The 22,244-nt window shown below is 37.0% G+C and overlaps 1 protein-coding gene across 4 annotated transcripts; it reads left to right on the forward strand.

The window, feature by feature from the left end:
* The first annotated feature begins 853 nt into the window (after positions 1-853).
* Positions 854-19,290, forward strand: LOC114826025 (auxin response factor 13-like). Of its 4 annotated transcripts, XR_011584092.1 has the most exons (6): positions 854-981; positions 1,184-1,279; positions 1,406-1,462; positions 2,049-2,128; positions 15,855-17,704; positions 18,522-19,290. XR_011584092.1 is itself a non-coding variant. In XM_070827415.1 (4 exons), exons 1-4 carry the CDS (start codon positions 1,184-1,186, stop codon positions 15,964-15,966), a joined length of 345 nt encoding a protein of 114 aa, XP_070683516.1. In that variant the 5' UTR covers positions 864-1,183; the 3' UTR covers positions 15,967-17,752. The 4 variants fall into 4 exon arrangements, 1 of the variants encoding a protein (XP_070683516.1); XR_011584091.1 differs by having other exon boundaries at positions 864-1,279; XM_070827415.1 differs by lacking the exon at positions 18,522-19,290 and having other exon boundaries at positions 864-1,279; positions 15,855-17,752.
* The last annotated feature ends 2,954 nt before the right edge of the window (positions 19,291-22,244 follow it).

Genomic DNA, 22,244 nt, shown 5'->3' on the forward strand with positions numbered 1-22,244 from the left:
CTCAAAATATACTCTCTTCTCTGTTGTGTGCTTGAATGCCTTGGATCTGTGACTCTGGATTGCTGAAAATTAGGTTCTTTGCACCCCAACTATGAATTTTAGCTTTTTTTTTTTTTTTCTACTTATTAATGCAATCACAGGATTATTTTGTTGATTTTTATACATATGGTTGTGGATGAAGGGTTTAGGTGCTCTTGAAGATGCCCACCTTGATTTTTTTTACACCAAGTGGTGATGGCAACCCAGGCATTCCAACTTGCCCAGGTACTTCAATCTTTTCAGTTTTTGGTAATTTTCGATTGCTGTTTGGTTGCTGAGAAAGAGAGGGAAAATAAGAGAAATCATCAAAATTAATATATATCATTTGTTTTTAGTCACATTGATTTTTATTGTGAGATATTATATGATTATAGTTTATAATTACCTGTGGACTTGAATAATATTATCTAAAGCTCTCTCACTACTCAGTTGTATCTATATTTGTGTAGGTGAACTACAAACCTCAAATTTCCTCTGTCTGTATATTTGCAGTCGCTTTTTCGTATAAATCTTCTCTTGCAAAGAAATTCAAAGGCCTCTAATTGTATTCATGGACTATAACTGTAATTATACAATGTACATTATTATTTAAATATAAAAAGGTATAATTTATATATAAAGTCAATTTAAACTCTTTTTGCTTTGAGAAAGGGAACGCGTATGGGAGGTATGGGTATGGGTTTTTAGGGCCGGTTTCTAGGGAGGTGGTCTGGTGTCAGTGCCTTCACAGGATAGGGGTGTGATATGGGGGGAGGGAGGAGAGGGGGTTGGTTGCAGAGAGTGGGGGTGTAATTTGGGGGAGATAGGAGAGGGGGTTGGTTGCAGAGAGAAGGTGACGGCGAGTGCACGATTAGGGGACATAAAGAAAGTTGATTAGGTACAAGATTTGAGGGTAGGGTTGAGGGAATGAGTGTGTTGGCTGTAGAGAGATGGTGGGGTTGAGTTAGTATCTCTCCCTTTCTGTCGCTTCTCTCTTCCTCCATCTATGACATCTTTGTTTTGGGGTCAAAATATGTTCACCTTTACATAGAAATTTAAGTGTTTTATTTATTTATTTGGGTTTTTGTAGCTGATGCATATTATGTTTTGTGTTTCTGGGTTTTATCACTAATTGTCAATTGGATTTTTTTGGTTTCAAAAATAGATGGAGGCATCGACTAATCAGCTGGCTGATCAGCAGATGCCAGTGTATAATCTTGCATCGAAGATTCTTTGTCGGGTTATCAATGTATCATTGAAGGTATTGTGGTGGCTGCTCTTATAAAGAAAACTAAGAATTCTGGATTTAATTGTTTAGCTGCTTCTTTTGTACTCAAGTTATTGGGCTTTGCGAGGAAATAATATGTTTCTTTCTGCTGAATTATAGGCTGAACCAGACACTAATGAAGTATTTTCACAAGTCACTTTACTTCCCAAATCAAATGTAAGTTGTTGGCTTGAGGATTCTGATTTATTGTGGGCGGGTAAAACTGATTATGGGTTGAGATTCTGATGGTTTGATGTTATAAATTTTAGCAAGATGAGAATGCAGTGGAGAAGGAAATAACATAGGGCGCGCGTCCTTAAACAGGAAAAGACTTTGGTTAGACAAAGCCAAATTAAGGAAGAGAATAGGTAGAGGCTAAAACATAATCAAGTGGAAATTTTAGGTACAAAATGTGGAGTGAGTCAAGAAATTATACAATGGTGTCCAACTGCTTTCCACCACGGCCACTTTAAAAGGCTTAGTTCTTTTTCCAAGTGAAGAAATAAAGTGGCACTTGAATCGTAGAAATATTAACATCTATATTTGAAAGGAAAAAAACACACCAGCACACACTTGGAAATAGCTGGCAAACCTCACAATGTAAATGCATGCTTTAGTGATATTTATAATGAGGATATTTATATTAGCAAACCTCACTTATGCCCTGTACACATTGTATTGTTTAAGTAATGAAGAAAACTATTCTCACTGTCTCTAGCTATTCATTTATTATCTTCAATGATTTGGAAACCTGCTACTATAGTTTTCAGAATGGTTATGTCACACTTTGCTATTCTTCCTGTCAAAATGGGGAAGGTTTGCAACTTGTCACTCCACCAACAGGTTAGTGGTTTCTCTGGATTTTCATTTTTCTCTATTGGGTTTCGATTAGTTCTTAAGTTTTTTTGTTTCTTGATTTGCTTTTTGCATTTGAACATAAATTTTTTATTTCCTCATGAATCTGATCTGCCTTTTTCAAAGATTTCTCTCGTTAGAACTTCAGTCTACAAGCTTTGTGTTTGGATTTTGTTGTTAAGCATAAAATTATATATATCAATGTATTAAAAGCGTGAGGAGTGGGCGAGGCATCTGAGGGATAGCCCCACCTAGGCGTGAGGTGAAGCCTCATGGGACCTAAATTTTTTAATATATACAGTAAACATACACATATTTTTTTTTTTAAAAAGAAGAAGATTATTAGTCAATAATTGGTAGGGATAAAAGCACACCACAAAGTAGCCCACAAAATATCCTATTAATTTTCCTTATTAACACTAAAATTTGTCGATTGTAGCATATGAAAATAAGGGTCTTTCCCGCAGAAGATTGTTTTATCCAAATACTTAAAATGTCACAAAAACAGGGTGGCTGTCTCCACTGACCAGCCACCGAACAATAATTATTAGACTAACTTACACTTATCCAAATGCAACGAAATTTTATACACATAAACTAGACACACCAAGCTATGCTCACACAAATATTTGGGATTTTTGGAGTTGATTAGCTATTTAAATTAAATCGGACAAAACAGGACCTCAACAAGTTTTAAATAATACCAATAGATTTTAATTCACAAGTTAAGAAAACGAGTTAGGGGAAATGCTATCCACCACCAAATAATCATGCAAACATGTTATGTTTCATTCAAATTCCTTTTATTTCCGGATGAAGATGCTCAAGTTGGCTCAATGTTAGAACTCAACCTATTACTCTTTCTTATGTAGTATGTTAAGAGAATGGTGTTTTCTACTTAACTTAGTCCCTAGCATGCAATCTAGAATGGCGTGTTCATAGATTTAACAAGTAGAAATCATTAAGAATAAAAAGAGTTTGAGTCATCACAAGGCATCGTAAGTACTGGCGTTATCTTACTTATCCTAGAAATCGGTTCACATGTTAACCACAATTAACAAGTGCTACTCTAGAACATATGTAGGTCCTCATTCAACAAGGGTAGGTAAACATATATTCATAGCATTAAAATCCTAGATATGCTCACTATGTATGCATCCATAGAAACATATAAAGAATTTATCAATGACATAAGTAGTGAAACAATTTTCATCCTTTCATAAAAGTCATTTAAACAAAATATCACAACAAACTTACAATCATATTCGGGGCTTCAAAACAGCCCCTAACTACTAAAAATTAGTTACACATTATTCTCAAATTAAACCAAAAGTAAAACATGGGTTTGAGAAGATAAAACCCTTTTCTTCTGTCGCATTCTGCTGCTTTCGTCAGTCTCTCCTTGCGCACCCTGCGCCTGCTGTCCTCTCTTCTCTGCGTCTGCTGCGTGTCTTCCCTCTGCGTTCGCTTTTCTTTTTCACTCCCTGCACCTCTTTTTGTATTGCTCTCTGCTTCTTCTTTGTTATTTTTTTATTTTTTTATTTTTTCTTTTCTTTATTCCTTCTGTCTTCTTTGTCTGCCAGTCTGTTAGTCCACTCTCTCCTCTTTATTTCTTTGCAGTTTATTTTCTTTTCTTTCTCTCTCAGTCCGTTTCTTTATTCCTCCACTTCCTTTCTTTATTCCTCCATCAGTCCCATGAGCATTCCACTTCTATTTTTTTTTCTTTTGTTTTTCACTCAGTGCTCACCCATTGTCTCTCCACTCCCTCTGCCTTTCCTACTGCTTGTGCACTCCTCCTATATCCCCCTGCCGTGCTATCCCTCTCTCTATTTTTTTTTTTTTTCTTTTCTCCATTTTTGCTTGAAATTAATCCTAAAACAAAATTAACTGCACATTAACACAAGGTAAAGTAAAATGCCACAATTTTAACACAAAAACATCACAAAGACTTTAGAAATTGATGTTATAAATGCATGAAATATATGAGTGATCAAATACCCCCAAACTTACATTTTTGCTAGTCTTCTAGCAAAACAAAACACAAAACAACACCACTCAACTAAGACTAGATTCAATAACTTAGTAGCCAACTTCTCAAACTCGATTTCAAGATAAGTGCTAATCATGAAACAAACAACCAAGAAGTAAGTAACAAGAGCTCAAAACATCATCCAATAGTTAACCAAATTTCCTTCAAACAAAACGTTGAAAAGCCATGTGTGAGCTAGCCATGTCAATGCAATTCCAAACTCCTTTAAATCATCATATGCAAACATGTGAGCTTCTCACAAGACATACACTCATTCACTCATAAGTTTTGGTTAATCTGTTTCACTCAAGTGATCTTATTGTACATGCCGCCATATGCTTGCTTGTCCACCTAACTCGCTATCAATATTTAAGTAATACCTTGGATCAATAGGACTTTATTACGGTTGTAATAGGGCTAAAGGTGGTAGGCTAATGAAAGAAAGGATATGAAAATCAAAAATTTTGAGAAAGTACACTTTAGTAGTTTTCCAACACCTCAATATCACACCACCTCAAATTGAAAGCAAAATAATAAACTTCGAGCACCTGTTACTCCCCAAATTTAACTTCAAAAGGAAATTTATACTTTGCAGACATATTTTCAACAAATCAACACTCTCCACTTTTCATATATTTCTCTTTTTTTTTTTTTTTTTCATTTACATTTTTTTTTTTTTGAGTTTAATTCAAATGAAAGAAACAAATCTGCAAAAGCTACATCACCCATCAAATTCACATTTCATTGTAATACACATGCTCCATCCGTCTTTCTACATAAATGAAACCCCCAAAAGCATAACCCATGTAGTACTTTCTCAAAACAATAAGGAATCGATTTTTGTGTATGGGCTCAACTCCAATATTGGAGCAAGGTAAAGAGATGTGGCTAACAAAGAAATGGCTTAGTTAAAAGCTCAATGAGCTACTACGGATAAACATAGCATATAAGGTAGGTATGAAAGGCTCAAACGATCCAAAGATGGCCTATATCACTTCCAAGTTATTACATGAATTGATTAATGAATCGAGTAGTATAAAGCAAGTTCTAGAGATACATCTACAGTGAGATCACACGCACAAGAAGGAATGAGATTGATGCATAATGGTTCAATCATGTATAGGCTCAAAAACTCACAAGGTTTACATAATCTCACATGATTCACATATGAAACGCTAAATCATGCTCAAGTTTCACATTGACAAGACTAGGCACATTTATTTTTCAAGTTGACTTCTGGAAATCACCGTTAACACAAAGACAACGAAAAGAACTTAGACTTCTTGAAAGTAAGAAGGAAATTAAAATCAAATCTCATCATTGAATTGAGAAGTAGCTACAAACAACAATAAAAGTGCAAAAACTTTTTTTTTTTTAGTTTTTTTTTAATAAATAAACTAACGAAATATATTTCCACCCCCAAACTTAATTATAGCATTGTCCCCAATGATAATGAAAGGAATTTTTGAACAATAAGACATAAAAATGGAAGGAAAGAAATATAAAATGAAATAAAGACACATAAAGAAAAGGAAAGAACACACCAATTTGTGTAGGCGAATCTCGGAGTCTGATTTGAAACCAAGGAACTCTGAATTGTGCAGTCTGCATTCTTCTCTGCTTGTTTCTTCTGCACGGCAGGCAGGCACGAGGTAAAGGTGTTGGTCTGTTTCTTTCTTCAATCTTTCCAAGTGCCCACCTCTTGCTTTCTTTCTCCTTGTCCCTAGCTGAGGATGAATTGGCAAATTGTCTCCACATGCTTCGAGATATCATTTTCACTTCCCTTATGGTGCGGTAGACGAAGCGAAAGCATAAGATGATGAAGATGAGTACTCGAGAGCAAGGCTAGGTAAGCAATCAGGAAGGGGTTCCAGGCAGTCGGTTCTAGATCGGAAGATTGATACCAAGTGCTGGCTGATTGCTCTCTTTCTCCTTGTCCTAAAACAACGACAAGGAGAATGACAGGGAGAAAGCATGATATGAGATACTCTTGCTTTCAACCTTCATGATATGTAATACTTTTGCTTTGAATGGGTTGTTTGCAGAGGTACCCCAAGGAATAAGGAACACTGAGTGACTCGGGAGGGTTTGTTGGAAAAGCATTCTCGGAGATGATGGAAGGTTATGTATGTCTTCCTTGCCATGGAGGGTGAAGGTTGACATTTATAGGAAATAATAACCGGTACTGTTCTTTTACTCTTGTCGGCAACCATTAGATGATGGAACAGTAAACTTCACATGTTTTCTACTTTACCAGAGATCTTCGACAAATTGCCCGTAATTGCCGCAAAGCAGACTCTGCATGTGACAGATGTTGACACGTCTGGAAAAGCAGATGCCTCTCCGAAATCTGGAATTGCCTCTTCGAAATCTGAGCTCCGTCGAGTGCAGAGGTTGCATGTGACGAGTGCGGACAAATCGAGAACAAAAGATGGCCCGTGATTTTTGAGCAAGCTCAGCTTTTGAGAAAGCTAGCGCCTCTTTGATTTTTTTAGTTGGCCTCTTCGATATCTGGAATTGCCTCTTCGATCTCTGAAATCCCATCGCGTGCTGCTTTTTATAGAGGTATGCAGGACGTTCAAAGCACACTTGAATTTCTGCCTGTAAAAACTCCCTCTTTGCATTTCTACGATCTTGACTTGTTCGACCTCTTCTTTCTTTACCACCTCTGAAAAATGTCTGGCCCTTCTGATCGTTGTTTTGACTTGAACCTTGGTGAAGAGGCAGCTCCGCCTTCTCCAGACAACATATGGCGCCCATCCTTCATATCCTCTACTGGTCCCCTTACTGTTGGGGATTCGGTGATGAAGAATGATATGACAGCTGCGGTGGTGGCCAGGAACCTTGTCACTCCCAAAGATAACAGACTTCTTGCCAAACGGTCGGATGAGTTGGCTGTTAAGGAATCTCTGGCTCTCAGTGTGCAGTGTGCAGGTTTCGTGTCCAATATGGCCCAACGCCTATTTGCCCGAACCTGTCAAGTTGAATCATTGGCGACTGAAGTGATGAGTCTCAAGCAGGAGATTAGAGGGCTTAAGCATGAAAATAAACAATTGCACAGGCTCGCACATAATTATGCTACAAACATGAAGAGGAAGATTGACCAGATGCAGGAATCTGATGGTCAGATTTTACTTGATCATCAGCGGTTTGTGGGTTTGTTCCAACATCATTTGCCTTCGTCTTCTGGGGCTGTACCGCGTAGTGAAGCTCCAAATGATCAACCCCTGATGCCTCCTCCTTCTGGGACTCCGCCGACTGCTGAAACTTCTCCTAAGCAGCCTTTGTGAAGGCTCCCTCTTGTATTTATATGCTTAATGTTCATTTCGTTTTTATGAATGTAAAACTACCTTGCAAGAAGTTGTAGTAGAGATTGCAAAATCATTACCTGTATAAAGGAACAAAAGTAGGACTTAAACACAAAAACCAGAAAACAAGAGAAAAACAGAACAAGAACATTTAAAATTATTCAAAATAAAGATGAAAGATAGAAAGCTTGGGTTGCCTCCCAAGAAACGCTTTCTTTAACGTCTTGCAGCAGGACGATGCCTCCAGTCACACTCCCCTAGGTTCCATGGCATGGAAGTGAACTTCGAATGGAAGGTGATACTTGAAGTGATCCGGCATTTGGACTAAAAACTTCCCCAATTTGCAGTGAAATCAAATGATGACCCCCAAACTATAATTCTGCAATCAACTCCAAGGGTGGACATAACCCAAATACAAAGAAAAGAAATAATTCAGTTTAGCACGCAAGAAAATTGAAAATGTCAGAAAAAGGCAATGAATAGAAATATTAGGTTGCCTCCCAATAAGCGCTTGCTTTTACGTCCGCAGCCAGACGGTACCAAGAGTAATCATCCAAAGGGAACTGGTTCTTGGAGAGGTACAACCTCCACATCATGCTCCGCAAAAGACTCGTAATATGGCTTGAGTCTATGCCCATTCACTTTGAACATGTATCCGGTCTTTGCACTTTGGATTTCCACTGCACCATGAGGAAAAATATTTGTTATAACAAATGGACCAACCCATCGAGAACGAAGCTTACCTGGAAATAACCGAAGGCGAGAATTAAATAGAAGAACTTTCTGTCCAATGACAAAGCTCTTCCTTAAGATCATCTTGTCATGAAATGCCTTTGATTTCTCCTTGTATATTCGACTAGACTCGTATGCATCATTCCAGATTTCGTCTAACTCATTTAATTGAAGCTTCCTTTGCTTTCCGGCAACACTCATGTCCATGTTGTAGGCTTTGATCGCCCAATAAGCTTTGTGCTCTAACTCTACTGGAAGAAAGCATGGTTTCCCATAAATTAACCGAAATGGGGACATTCCAATAGGAGTCTTATAGGCAGTCCTATAAGCCCACAATGCATCATTCAAGCGCATGCTCCAATCCTTCCTACTAGGACTCACAGTTTTCTCCAAAATTTGCTTCACCTCATGATTTGATACTTCTGCTTGACCGCTAGTTTGCTGATGATAAGGTGTAGACACCTTATGTGTGACATTGTACTTCCTAAGTAACGCTTCAAATGTTCGATTGCAAAAATGACTCCCTCCATCACTAATGATTGCTCTAGGTATCCCAAATCTTGCAAAGATGTTACTCTTAATAAAATCTGAAACAATTTTTGAATCATTAGTTTTGGTGGCTTTTGCTTCTACCCATTTAGAAACATAATCCACAGCCAATAAAATGTAAAGAAAACCATTTGAAGATGGAAAATGTCCCATGAAATCAATGCTCCACACATCAAAGATCTCAACAACCAAAATAGGGGTTTGTGGCATTTGATTTCTTGGGCCCAAGTTACCTGTTCGTTGACAACGATGACATGTTGCACAAAACTCATACGCATCCTTAAACAAACTAGGCCAATAAAAACCACCCTCTAACACCTTCAGGGCTGTCCTCTTTGCTCCAAAATGGCCACCACATGCATAAGAATGACAAAAAGTTAGAATAAATTTAAACTCAGATTCAGGGACACACCTTCTAATCAATTGATCAGTGCAATATTTCCACAAATAAGGATCATCCCACTCGTAGTATTTGGCGGTTTTAACAAGCTTATCTTTTTGAGCACGTGTAAAATCATCCGGAATCTTTTTGATGACCTTATAATTGATAATATCTGCATACCAAGGGTTAGTAATCTTTAATGAAAACAGTTGCTCATCTAGAAAACTTTCACGTAAAGGGATGAGATCTTCCTCTGTGTTTGAATGCACAAGTCAGCTAAGATGATCTGCTACAACATTCTCACTCCCTTTCTTATCCTTGATATCCAAGTCAAACTCTTGAAGCAGAAGTATCCATCGAATGAGTCGTGGCAACAGCGAGAAGCTCATTCTCTGTTGTTGAATAATTCAACTGTGCATCATTGAGTGTTCGAGATGCATAATAGATGACATGTGGCAATTTGTTGACACGTTGTCCTAGAACTGCACCAACAACATAGTCTGAAGCATCGCACATTAACTCAAAAGGTAAACTCCAATCGGGTGGCATGATTACAGGAGCCGTGGATAACAACTCCTTAAGCTTATTGAATGCTACCACACACTCTTCATTCATATCAAATGTTACATCCTTTTGAAGTAAACGACACAAGGGTCTAGAAATCATTGAGAAGTCCTTCATAAACCTACGGTAGAAACCTGCATGTCCAAGAAAAGAACGAATCTCCCTGACAGTAGTAGGGATGGGTAAAGAACTAACAAGTTCTACTTTAGATTTATCAACTTCAATTCCCTTTTTAGATATGATATGCCCTATAACTAATCCATGCGAAACCATGAAATGGCATTTTTCCCAATTTAACACTAGATTAGTTTCTTGACAACGTTTTAAAACTAGGGACAGATTATGTAGACATGTATCAAAAGAATCACCATAAACTGAAAAATCATCCATGAACACTTCAATTATTTTCTCAATCATATCAGAAAAGATACTTACCATACACCTCTGAAATGTGGCAGGGGCGTTGCACAGTCCAAACGGCATCCTCCGGTATGCAAATGTGCCAAATGGACATGTGAAAGTCGTCTTTTCTTGATCATCCGGAGCAACTGCAATTTGATTATACCCAGAATAGCCATCAAGAAAACAATAATGAGAATGATCAGTTAGCCTTTCTAACATTTGATCAATGAATGAGAATGGAAAGTGATCCTTGCGTGTGGTGTTATTTATCTTTCGATAGTCTGTACAGACTCTCCAACTATTTTGCACACGTGTAGGCATTAGCTCATTAGCTTCATTCTTAACAACTGTGACTCCAGATCGTTTAGGGACTACTTGAATAGGGCTTACCCACTTGCTATCCGAAATAGGATATATGATGCCAACATCAAGAAGTTTGATAACCTCTTTTTTTACGACTTCCATCATGAGTGGGTTTAAACGGCGTTGAGCTTCCCTTGTTGGTTTTGCACCTTCCTCCAACAGAATCCTATGCATGCATGTAGCTGGATTTATACCTTTGATATCTGCAATGCTCCAAGCTATGGCAGTTTTGTGATCCTTCAGTACCCGGATCAGTTTCTCCCCCTTTTCTGCTGTCAGTTGTGACGATATGATGACTGGTAATGTTTCATCCTCTCCCAAAAATGCATACTTCAAATGTTCAGGAATTGGTTTAAGCTCCAATTTGGGTGCCTGAATCACAGAAGGAAGAGTTTTTTCGTTAGAAGTAGGAAGAGAAATAAAATAGGAAGAACACTTACCACGAATTGGTGAAAGAGACTCAAGAGAGGCCACTGTTTGGATTAATTCTTCTTCAATGTGCTCTGAATAATTAAAATTTCCATGTGTAATGCTATGCACTAATGCCTTCTCTAAATTATCTTGTCCCACACCTTCATTAAAACAATCCTGCACAAAATAGTCAAACACATCAATAGACAAACAAGATTCTAATTCACTAGGATACCTCATAGCATTGAAGATTCTGAACTTGACGTTTTCCCCCTCAATTTCCATGGTTAAGGTACCATCGTAGACATCAATCTTCGTCCGTGCTGTTCTAAGGAATGGTCTTCCCAATATAAGAGGAAGTGCAATAGGCATAGGATCATGTTCCATCTCAAGAACAAAAAAGTCAGCGGGAAAAATGAGCTCATTCACTTGCACAAGTACATCCTCCAAAAGGCCTTTGGGATATCTATTTGAACGATCTGCCAACTGGATTACTACCTTTGTTTCCTTCAAGTCTCCAAGGTTCAATGACTCATACACTGAATATGGCATCAGATTGATGGATGCCCCCAAATCACACAATGTTCTCCCAAACTCTTTGCCTCCAATTACACATGGAATGGTAAAGCTACCGGTATCTTTCAACTTCGGTGGCAGCTTTCTCTGCAAAACAGCTGATACTTCCTCGCTTAATGCCACAGTTTCTTGATCATTGAATCTCCTCTTGTTCGTACAAAGCTCTTTAAGGAACTTTGCATACTTGGGCACTTGTTTTATGGCATCTAAAAGAGGTAAGTTCACTTGGACTTTCCGGAAAGTATCCAAGATTTCCTTATCAGTTTGCTCTTTCTTAGACTTCATAAACCTACGAGGAAAAGGAATAGGGACACATGAGTTAAATGAATTTTGAACTTCTTTACTTACCTTATCAGAATCTTTTTTGTTCAATTCTGTATCTTTAGGAGACTTTTCAGTTTCTGTTGAAGCCTCATCTTGCTTAAAAACTTCTTTTCCACTCCTTAAAGTCACAACATTCATCTGCTCCGCATTTGGATTCACCACGGTTTGGCTAGGCAACCTTCCTGGTTGGTGTTGTTGCCCCATTAAACTTGCTAACTGACTCATTTGGCGCTCAAGGTTTTCAATTGCTTTGTCTATTTTCTGTTGATGAGATTGAGTAGAGTTAGCTAAAGAAGCAATTAAATCCTCAAGAGACTTACTTGGAGCTTGTTGTTGTTGAGGCTGAAATGGTGCCTGCGGTCTTGCTTGAAAGAAGCCAGGCGGATGGTTATAGTTGTTGGGAACAAATTGTTGTCCGTTGTCTTGATTGTTCCACTTTAAGTGTGGATGATCGCGCCATCCTGCATTATAGTTGTTGGAATATGGATCATACTTTTGCCTTTGTTGCCCTTGAAATCCTCCTAATGCATTAGCTTGCTCAAGACCACCTTGATCCATCGACGAAGGGCATATGTCCGTGGCATGTCCCATCATTGAACATACACCACACACCTGTTTTGGAGCCACAATAACCTGTTGCACAAGATTAGTCAAGTTAGCTAATTGTAATTCAATACTAGAATTAGCACTTACCTCGTTAACTTTCTTAAAAGGTAGCTCATCTCTCCCTCCAAATTGTCGTGTATTGCCAACAATGTTCTTTAGCAATGCCTTAGCATTAGTAGGCGTCTTGTCCATGAATGCTCCGCCACTTGCTGCATCAAGCATTACACGATCAGTACCATACAATCCCTCATAAAAGTATTGTATTAGTAAATGCTCTGAAATCTGATGGTTAGGACAAGATGCAACCAAATGTGTGAACCGCTCATAGTAATCTCCAAATGGCTCTCCATGTTATTGTCGGATTGCACATATGTCTTTCCTTATGCTTGCAGCTTTTGTGGCCGGAAAATATTGCTCCAAGAATGCTTGCTTCACCTGATGCCATGTGTTCATTGATCCCGAAGGTAAATTGTAAAGCCATTCATTTGCCTTAGCTTCTAATGTAAATGGGAATGCCTTCAACTTGACTTGCTCCTCATCCACATTTGCTGGTCTCATTCCTGAGCATACCACGTGAAACTCCATGAGATGCTTGTTGGCATCCTCTGTTGAGAAGCCATGGAACTTAGGCAAGTAGTGAATCATGCCGGACTTAAGCTCAAATCCTCCTTCTGCATTTGGATATGTGATGCACAATGGTTGTTGATCCGTATTTGGCATTGCCAACTCCCTCAATGTACGGTTATCAGCCATGCCTTCTTGTGGTTCCTCCTCCTCTTCCGAACTTAAATGTGGTGGAGAAGATGGTGGTAAAGACACCGATGCACACTTTTGCTTGATTTTTCTCTGAAGCTTTCGAAGTGTTCGTTCAATCTCTGGATCGTAGGAAGCTAGATCAATGCTCTTAGACTTTCGAGTATGCATGTACTACAAAAAGTACCTGAAATAAAAACAAAAACACTAATTGGACAAGAAAAGAAAACAATAGAAAAATAAATAATTTAGAAATAACAATCCCCGGCGACACGGCGCCAAAAATTGGTAGGGATAAAAGCACACCACAAAGTAGCCCATAAATATCCTATTAATTTTCCTTATTAACACTAAAATTTGTCGATTGTAGCATATGAAAATAAGGGTCTTTCTCGTAGAAGATTGTTTTATCCAAATACTTAAAATGTCCCAAAAATAGGGTGGCTGTCTCCACTGACCAGCCACCGAACAATAATTATTAGACTAACTTACACTTATCCAAATGCAACGAAATTTTATACACATAAACTAGACACACCAAGCTATGCTCACACAAATGTTTAGGATTTTTGGAGTTGATTAGCTATTTAAATTAAATCGGACAAAACAGGACCTCAACAAGTTTTAAATAATACCAATAGATTTTAATTCACAAGTTAAGAAAACGAGTTAGGGGAAATGCTATCCACCACCAAATAATCATGCAAATATGTTATGTTTCATTCAAATTCCTTTTATTTCCGGATGAAGATGCTCAAGTTGGCTCAATGTTAGAACACAACCTATTACTCTTTCTTACGTAGTATGTTAAGAGAATGGCGTTTTCTACTTAACTTAGTCCCTAGCATGCAATCTAGAATGGCGTGTTCATAGATTTAACAAGTAGAAATCATTAAGAATAAAAAGAGTTTGAGTCATCACAAGGCATCGTAAGTACTGGCGTTGTCTTACTTATCCTAGAAATCGGTTCACATGTTAACCACAATTAACAAGTGCTACTCTAGAACATATGTAGGTCCTCATTCAACAAGGGCAGGTAAACATATATTCATAGCATTAAAATCCTAGATATGCTCACTATGTATGCATCCATAGAAACACATAAAGAATTTATCAATGACATAAGTAGTGAAACAATTTTCATCCTTTTATAAAAGTCATTTAAACAAAATACCACAACAAACTTACAATCATATTCGGGGCTTCAAAACAACCCCTAACTACTAAAAATTAGTTACACATTATTCTCAAATTAAACCAAAAGTAAAACATGGGTTTGAGAAGATAAAACCCTTTTCTTCTGTCGCTCTCTGCTGCTTCCGTCAGTCTCTCCTTGCGCACCCTGCGCCTGTTGTCCTCTCTTCTCTGCGTCTGCTGCGTGTCTTCCCTCTGCGTTCGCTTTTCTTTTTCACTCCCTGCACCTCTTTTTGTATTGCTCTCTGCTTCTTCTTTGTTATTTTTTTATTTTTTTATTTTTTATTTTCTTTATTCCTTCTGTCTTCTTTGTCTGCCAGTCTGTTAGTCCACTCTCTCCTCTTTATTTCTTTGCAGTTTATTTTCTTTTCTTTCTCTCTCAGTCCGTTTCTTTATTCCTCCACTTCCTTTCTTTATTCCTCCATCAGTCCCATGAGCATTCCACTTCTATTTTTTTTTCTTTTGTTTTTCACTCAGTGCTCACCCATTGTCTCTCCACTCCCTCTGCCTTTCCTGCTGCTTGCGCACTCCACCTATATCCCCCTGCCGTGCTATCCCTCTCTCTATTTATTTATTTATTTATTTATTTTTCTTTTCTTCATTTTTGCTTGAAATTAATCCTAAAACAAAATTAACTGCACATTAACACAAGGTAAGGTAAAATGCCACAATTTTAACACAAAAACATCACAAAGACTTTAGAAATGGATGGTATAAATGCATGAAATATATGAGTGATCAATAATCACCCTGAGCGCACACATATATTATAAATACATATACACACATATATATACATATATTATATTATATATATAAAATAGAGGATGAAAAGCACAATGAGCACATATATAACAATGTACGCAGAAAGCACACACATCCATTATATAAAAAAAATAAAAATTAGAAAAAAAATGTAGAGAGATGATAGTGCAAGGAAGAGGTATGAGGCAGTTAAAATCCTAAATTTGGGTTTGGGAGTATAAAAAAAAAAAAAATCCCTTGAGGCACGCCTAGAAGGCTCCTGCGGCATCTTCCGCCGCCTTCCGCCCACTCCCTCAAAACAGAGGCGGCAACCCTCAAGCCCAGCCTCATAGGGCTCCTAGGCGCACTTTGAGGCGAGCCTTTTAAAACATTGATATATATATATATATATATATTCATTAAGTTTATATAATTACATGGGTGTTCTTTGAGTGCTATGTACATATATTTCCTAAAAGAAACTAATTTCTCACACTATTTTCTTATTCTGCACCTTTGTTGAATTTTTGTCCTTTAATTTTTTTATTCAATTCAAATGACCAAAATAAACACGAGTGTATATGGAGAATAATGAGTATGCGGAAATCAGTATCATTTGCTAAAATGTTTATCTTTATAGCTCATGGTATATATGAGTTTTTTTGTTGTTGCTTTTCTTGCCTTTGCACGTTCTGTTCTGAAATTTATAAATACATAGAATATTGTAATTGAAAGAGAAATAACTTTGGACCGAATTCTTCATACTCAATTTGACAGGAAGAAGGTTTTGAATCGAACAATTGGAAGACAAAAAGGTTATAATTGTTATGACTGGATTGAGCATGGTATGTTTAATTATGCAGATGACCATCTGTTTTACTTTGATTAATTTCTTTGGTCAGTGCATATCATAGATAATGTATTTAATAAATGATGTAGAAACAGTGTCCGGCTTCAATACTACAAGTGTATTATCCGTTAGATTCGACTTTCACAATTATTAAATCTTTTAGTGTAAATCTGAACCGTTTATTTCCCATATCATTCAATATTATTGAAGTATTTTCTGTAGAAACCTGCTGAAAAAAAATTGATGTAGAAACTTGTGAAAAGCTCAATGCGGGCATCTCAACTCAATTACTACAAACCCTATTCAAGGTGAAGGGTGTTGTATACTATGGAATTGCAGGAAATGCAGATCCCCAACTCGAAATTGGAAATGTCGCCGTCCCTCAATTTTGGGCTCATACAGGCCTTTGGAATTGGCAAGTATAAAACACTAATTTTCTTTAGAAAATTGGCTTTTGTTTGGTAATCTTTTTTTAATCCCAGTTAATTGAATATCCAATTAATGGAAAAATGTATTCGTACCAAACCCGATTCCAATTGAATGTTTGGTGTATTTGTTCCAAACGACATTCGAATTGGATGATTGGTTTATTTGTTCCAAACCCCAATATAATAGTATTTGTATTTCTGCCCATTTATGGATGATTGTTGTAGCTACTATGATTGTCAAGTTGTGTATGTTGGTTATTGCTTAACTAAGCAAATAAAGTCAACAAAAAAGTAGATGCTATGTTAGTGTATGTCAATGGGGAGTGTAGCTATGAAATATATGATTACATTGATCATGGATGATGAGTATAACAGAGTCCTAACTGAGCAATATATGTTAGTGACTCAGTGTAGATGCTAAATACTAATGGGTGAATAATGAATGTTCTGCTGAGTAGCATGTTATTACCAATCTTGGTAGATTTACAAAGCATATGAGAGAATTCGTATGAATTTTGCACTGGTGGACGAAGAAAAATCAACAAGCTAAATTACTCATTTAACCATTTACATGCATTTGATCACAGATATTGAAAAACCTTAGAGTTAATCATCTGTAACAATAAATGTTAATTATTCAAGCTTGATTTCTTGGCAATGGCTTCCTTCGTTTACCTCCACAACGACGTCTCACTTCACATTCCCACTTCCTCCGGTCTCTCTTTCTCTTCTTATCTCTACTGAGTTTCTTTCAACCTGTCAATTTATCTAATTTATTCTTTGATGTGATATTTGGTGCATTTGATTTGGTTTTGTGAATGTCTTCCTGACTTTTCCGCTTTGGATTCAAATAATAAGTTCAATGGTTGTATATATAATAGAATACTGATTTGAGAACAAGGCAATTTAAAGCTTGAAAATTTGTATATTGTGCTAAGCTGACTACCTTTTTTCCCGGCTTTTTCGATTTTGAGCAATTGCAGTATTTTAGCCCAACTTGCTAAAATTTTTGTTTATTTTTAAACGAATTATGTATGAATTTACTTGGAAATGTTATATAAATTTGGTATAAACTTGAATAGAACTTATGTCTGCAGGTTGAATTTGTCCTTTGCCAACTATTTTTTGGTATAAGAAAAAGATTACATTATATACACACAATGCAATATGTTACCTATCTGTTTATGTACATGTTATATTAATACATATAATGTTACATGTTAAACAAAGCAATAGATGTGAAGCCAAAAGTGAGAATGGGAACGAAGAATCCATGCCAAAATCTTGCATTTGTTCAGAGTGGTCCTGATGGAACATGGAATCCATATCACCAAGTGTACTAATTCAAGGTTCATTGTTCAAATTCTTAAATTAAAATTAATTTTGTCTTGACTCCAGTTTCTTCATGCCTTTCTCCAGTTTCTTCATGCCTTTCTTAACTTCACATGCTTAGATATTGATAAAAGAGCTTCAGGAGGGTCATTACCAAACATCTACAAGTTTGTTAAGCCTTAGGCTTCCAGTTATCAAACTACAGGTAACTACAGATTAGTAGATGTTTAGTAATGACCCTTCTGAAATGATGGATATATTGTTGATATTATTGATCAATTGAGTATGCATGGGAACTTGAAGTAATCATTGCCATAAAAAGTAGAAGTGATGACTCACACTAGGAATCAGTTATCTCATCAGCAACTTTATTTTTATCTAAGATCGAATTTGATACCTGTAGGTTTATATAGGTTAAATCGATTGTTAAGATGACAATTTAATCACTTTTCAACGTCCGATATCTCCATCTCCCTGTTCAAGATTTTTACTTACTTGAAATTAATAGATTCTAGACATTTCATTTAGCAAAATGAGCAATGGATAGTGCTAACTCGTTTTTCTTACATTCACAACAATATGGGCACTTTTCTTGGCAATATAATGCTTTGCTTAAAATTAGAATGTGATTAAGTTGTATTGAATTTGTTCGATTAACCACTAGTCCATTTATAGTTCATTTAATATTTTGAATTAGTAAGCTAATGTGTTGTGTCCTTTACATTTCTTTATGCTATTGATATGGAAAACATCATCTATCTGTTCTATTTATCGCATGCCATAAGAATCAAAGTAAACTTGGCATCCCTTTTGTGTCCTTTTTTGTGTTGGCAGATGTCATCAGATAGGCAAAATCATATCGGTTACAAGGTGCAATGAATGCTACAAGTTACTAAGTTTCGCCATATGCCTTCATTGTGGCATTGCCCTCTCTAGGACAAGTAAGCATTCTAATTTTACTTTGTGGAATGATATTAAGTTGACTTATGGAATAATATAGAGCTGTGTCATGCATGAAAACTATGAATCTATTTCATCATGCATTTTTTAGTTAAACTACTATGTTTTTGTTCAATTGACTGCAACTCATGCCGCAGTTTGCTTCACAAACCTCTACGGTTAGCTTCTATACAGTATGTTGCAAGTTTGAGGATATCTCTACATCTTAATTTCTGCTCTTTTTGATTGCTTCAAGTTTGTAATTTTACGTGCTACACTGCCACTTGATTTGAAAAATGTAAAACAAAATCCGTCCATGATTTACAAATTTGTATTCGATTTTTGATGTTTTTCTAGTGTAAGGCATATGTTGCACAAGTGAGGTATGTAGGCTGCAGGGCATATATTTTGCTGTCTTAACTGTAGGGGCAAAATATGTGTAAACTGCAGCTTGCTTCTATTTCTTCAGTTTCGTATGGAAACAAACCTTCTACTTATTTTTGCCTTTGAATCGTTGTGGTTACAAAATTAGCTACTTGAACAAGTCCTCAACACTCTCTATTTTTAATTACTTGTTGAAATGGCTGCCTACACTGCAGGACACATATTATGTGTGAACTAAATGTTTCTTCTGTTTCTTAAGGAAACATAACTTTTTTGGAAATCATCTCTTTCTAATCAAAGACGTTCAGTTTCTTTCCACTCATTGTACAATGTATTTATATGCCAACTCACTTGAATGTATATAAAAGTAAAACTGCTTATCTTATCGATCTCATTCACTCATGTATCCCTTTGTTTGTTCATAATTGTGTTGAATTTATTCAACTTAAATGTATTTTATTCATCCGATTACGCTTGAAATAGCTGGTTCCCACGACAACTCGCAGGCCTAATTTTTAGTTAAAATCTATTAAAATCCTCTCCAAATTTGACTGCTCCCCTAAAAAGACTGAAACCATTTGAATCCCTCCCCGAATTCACAACCTCAAGGAATAATGGTGATGGTGCCTCTTCCTCTGGTGAAACATCATCAACTGTCACCTCTATGCTCCAAGTCTTCCACACCTTTATCCTAAAAAACTGGTAGCTAGGTTCCTCCTTTTTCGGCGGAAGAACTTTCCAAATGCCCCAAACATCGAGAACGGTGATCCGAAGAAGACGAAGAATGCAAGCAGTGGCTTTGTTGGGAGGTTTATTTGGTGGGATTTTCAAAGGAAGCGACACTGGTGAGTCCACCAGGCAGCAGTATGCTCCCACTGTTGGAAATGTGTCCTAAAACCAATCATATGATGATACTTTACGAACATATCACATGTTAAACTAATCTAGTTTAATATCAAGGGCAAAGATTATTGTTTGAGCCGTCTCATATAAATGTTATACGCTTAAACGATAAGTCCAAGGAATATGTGATTGGGAGAATGCGATCTAAAGAAGTTAGATTCATGAGACCATTCTTTCGTAGACACATCCTAAACGTTCCTGATCATAGGATTGCCAATTGGGCATTGACAGTCCGTTAAGATCAGTACGTGTTGTGTCTTCTCTTAGGGAGAGTGACTAGTCTCGAGTCATTGGTGTGTGTGACATCAAGACAAGTACGTAGGTGCTCAATAGAGAATGAGTTCACTGAACACGATCAACAAAGAGTTCTCATATTCATGTCACATGAGAACTCATGGTTGGGATAATGCAAAATAGTCATTTGACCTGAGGCATCATAGTTGTCTTGTGGTTAGGTACTTAATCTTTGATTATGTCAAAGTCACCCCATCCGCAGGTGTCCACGGCATCTTCGGGGTTAAGCCACTTAGCCATAGAGGCAAGTGAATGCGCAACAAGGGATCTCTAACCTTCAAACCGTTTGGGGGAGAATACTCTATGATATGATTAAGAATCTCTGGCCAGAGTATGAATGAGATTTAGGAAGTCGTTCCAAATCACATTCAAGGTAATCATATAAGCACACAAATCACATTGGATAGTAGACATGAATAAACTATCAAATCAAACAATGTGGTCAAGAGTATTGTATTAGAGAAACACCGTATTGCATTTGTAATCCTAAACTGAATAGGTTCTCCACCTCTTCTGATTAGCTTGGGTAACCATGATATGCTGCTAGGTGTCACTCATGGTTTGTGGAAGCCCTAAACGTGTATAATCACTAAAGGGAGAATTGAAAGTAAGTTTCAATTCACAATCGATTTGAAATGGTTCTAATCGCCCACTGCCTCGGTAAAAGGAACCTAATGGATCGTACACCGTGTAAGGCATAGATTGAAGAAACAATGGAGATGAGTAAGAATAATTAAATGGTTTAATTATTTATGGCAAGGATTAATTAATATGTTAATTAATCAAACGAATCAAGTTCGTTAAAAGACCACGGGTTAGTTTTGGGCCTCAAGGCCCAATGGGCTTCGAACGTCAAGCCCATTGACTTAAGTTGTATGACAACTTAATGACAAATAATTCACAAAGGCCTTAAAAGCCCAATGAAACCCTATGGCCGGCCATTTTGTTAAAGGAGTGGGTTTTGGACTTAATTACAAGTTTGCCACTCCAATGAATAAAGGTATAAATATGACTTTATAGCCAAAATTCATTTAGGGTTTTCTTTTGGGGAAAGGATGAGAACATAAGCTCTCATTTCTCTCTAAAGTGGCCGGCCTCCTTGGAGGGTTTAGCTAGCAATCCTATTACTCCAAGGTCACTCATTTCTTATCCAATCTAACCTTGGTGAAAAGACTTAGAGGTTCTCAATTTTGGGAACTTGGAGAACCATTTCATCCATCCAAATCCATAGATCTAAGATGCAAGGAATGAAGACCCTCTCTTTGGGTGATTAGCCTTTGCTTATGCAAAGAGGAATCTACAAAGGTATAATTTCTCAACTAACAAATGTTGTTTTAAGTTAAGTCAAGGTTCACCAATCTACTAGGCTTTGAATTTAATGGGTAATGTTTTGTTTTGAGTGCATGCAAGTATGATTCCGCCTTTAATTTGTTAATTGCATACTATAGATGTTGCTCAAATGAACATGTTTTTCACAAAATAATCCTTCACCCACTGTGTCTGTCATCGATGGCTTGGAAGCTCAAATGTTTACACTCTCCGATTTAGAGCTGAGGGAGAAGACACGCCTCTTTCAAGAACGCGCCAAACAGGGAGAGTCTTTGGATTCCCTTTTACCTGTCAGTATTATGTTCTTCCTTGAATTCTAACATTTTGCTTTTCTCTAACGTAGGAATTAAAACATTGGTTTTCTCTAACGTAGGAATTAAAACATTGGTTTTATGTTCTGGATTGTGCTTGTTGCTCAGTCCGAGGATGCTTCTCAGTTGTTGGTTTCCATTTTGTAGTTTCTGTTGTATATTTTGTTAGAGAATATTATAACTAAAGAAGCACTCCCATTCCAGGAAGCATTTGTCGTCGTAAGGGAGGCTTCGAAGAGGGATTTAGGCCTTCATCCCTTTGATGTCCAACTCATAGGTAGATGTCCTCCACTCCCTTGCATACTATATATCTGAATCCTGTCAGTTCGTCCTGTCAAAATAAATGAACATTTAATTTGGCGCCTTCTACGTGCGTGACATTTCATTTGTTATACTA

Source organism: Malus domestica, chromosome 09 (assembly GCF_042453785.1).
Source record: "Malus domestica chromosome 09, GDT2T_hap1".
Classification (NCBI taxonomy): domain Eukaryota; kingdom Viridiplantae; phylum Streptophyta; class Magnoliopsida; order Rosales; family Rosaceae; genus Malus; species Malus domestica.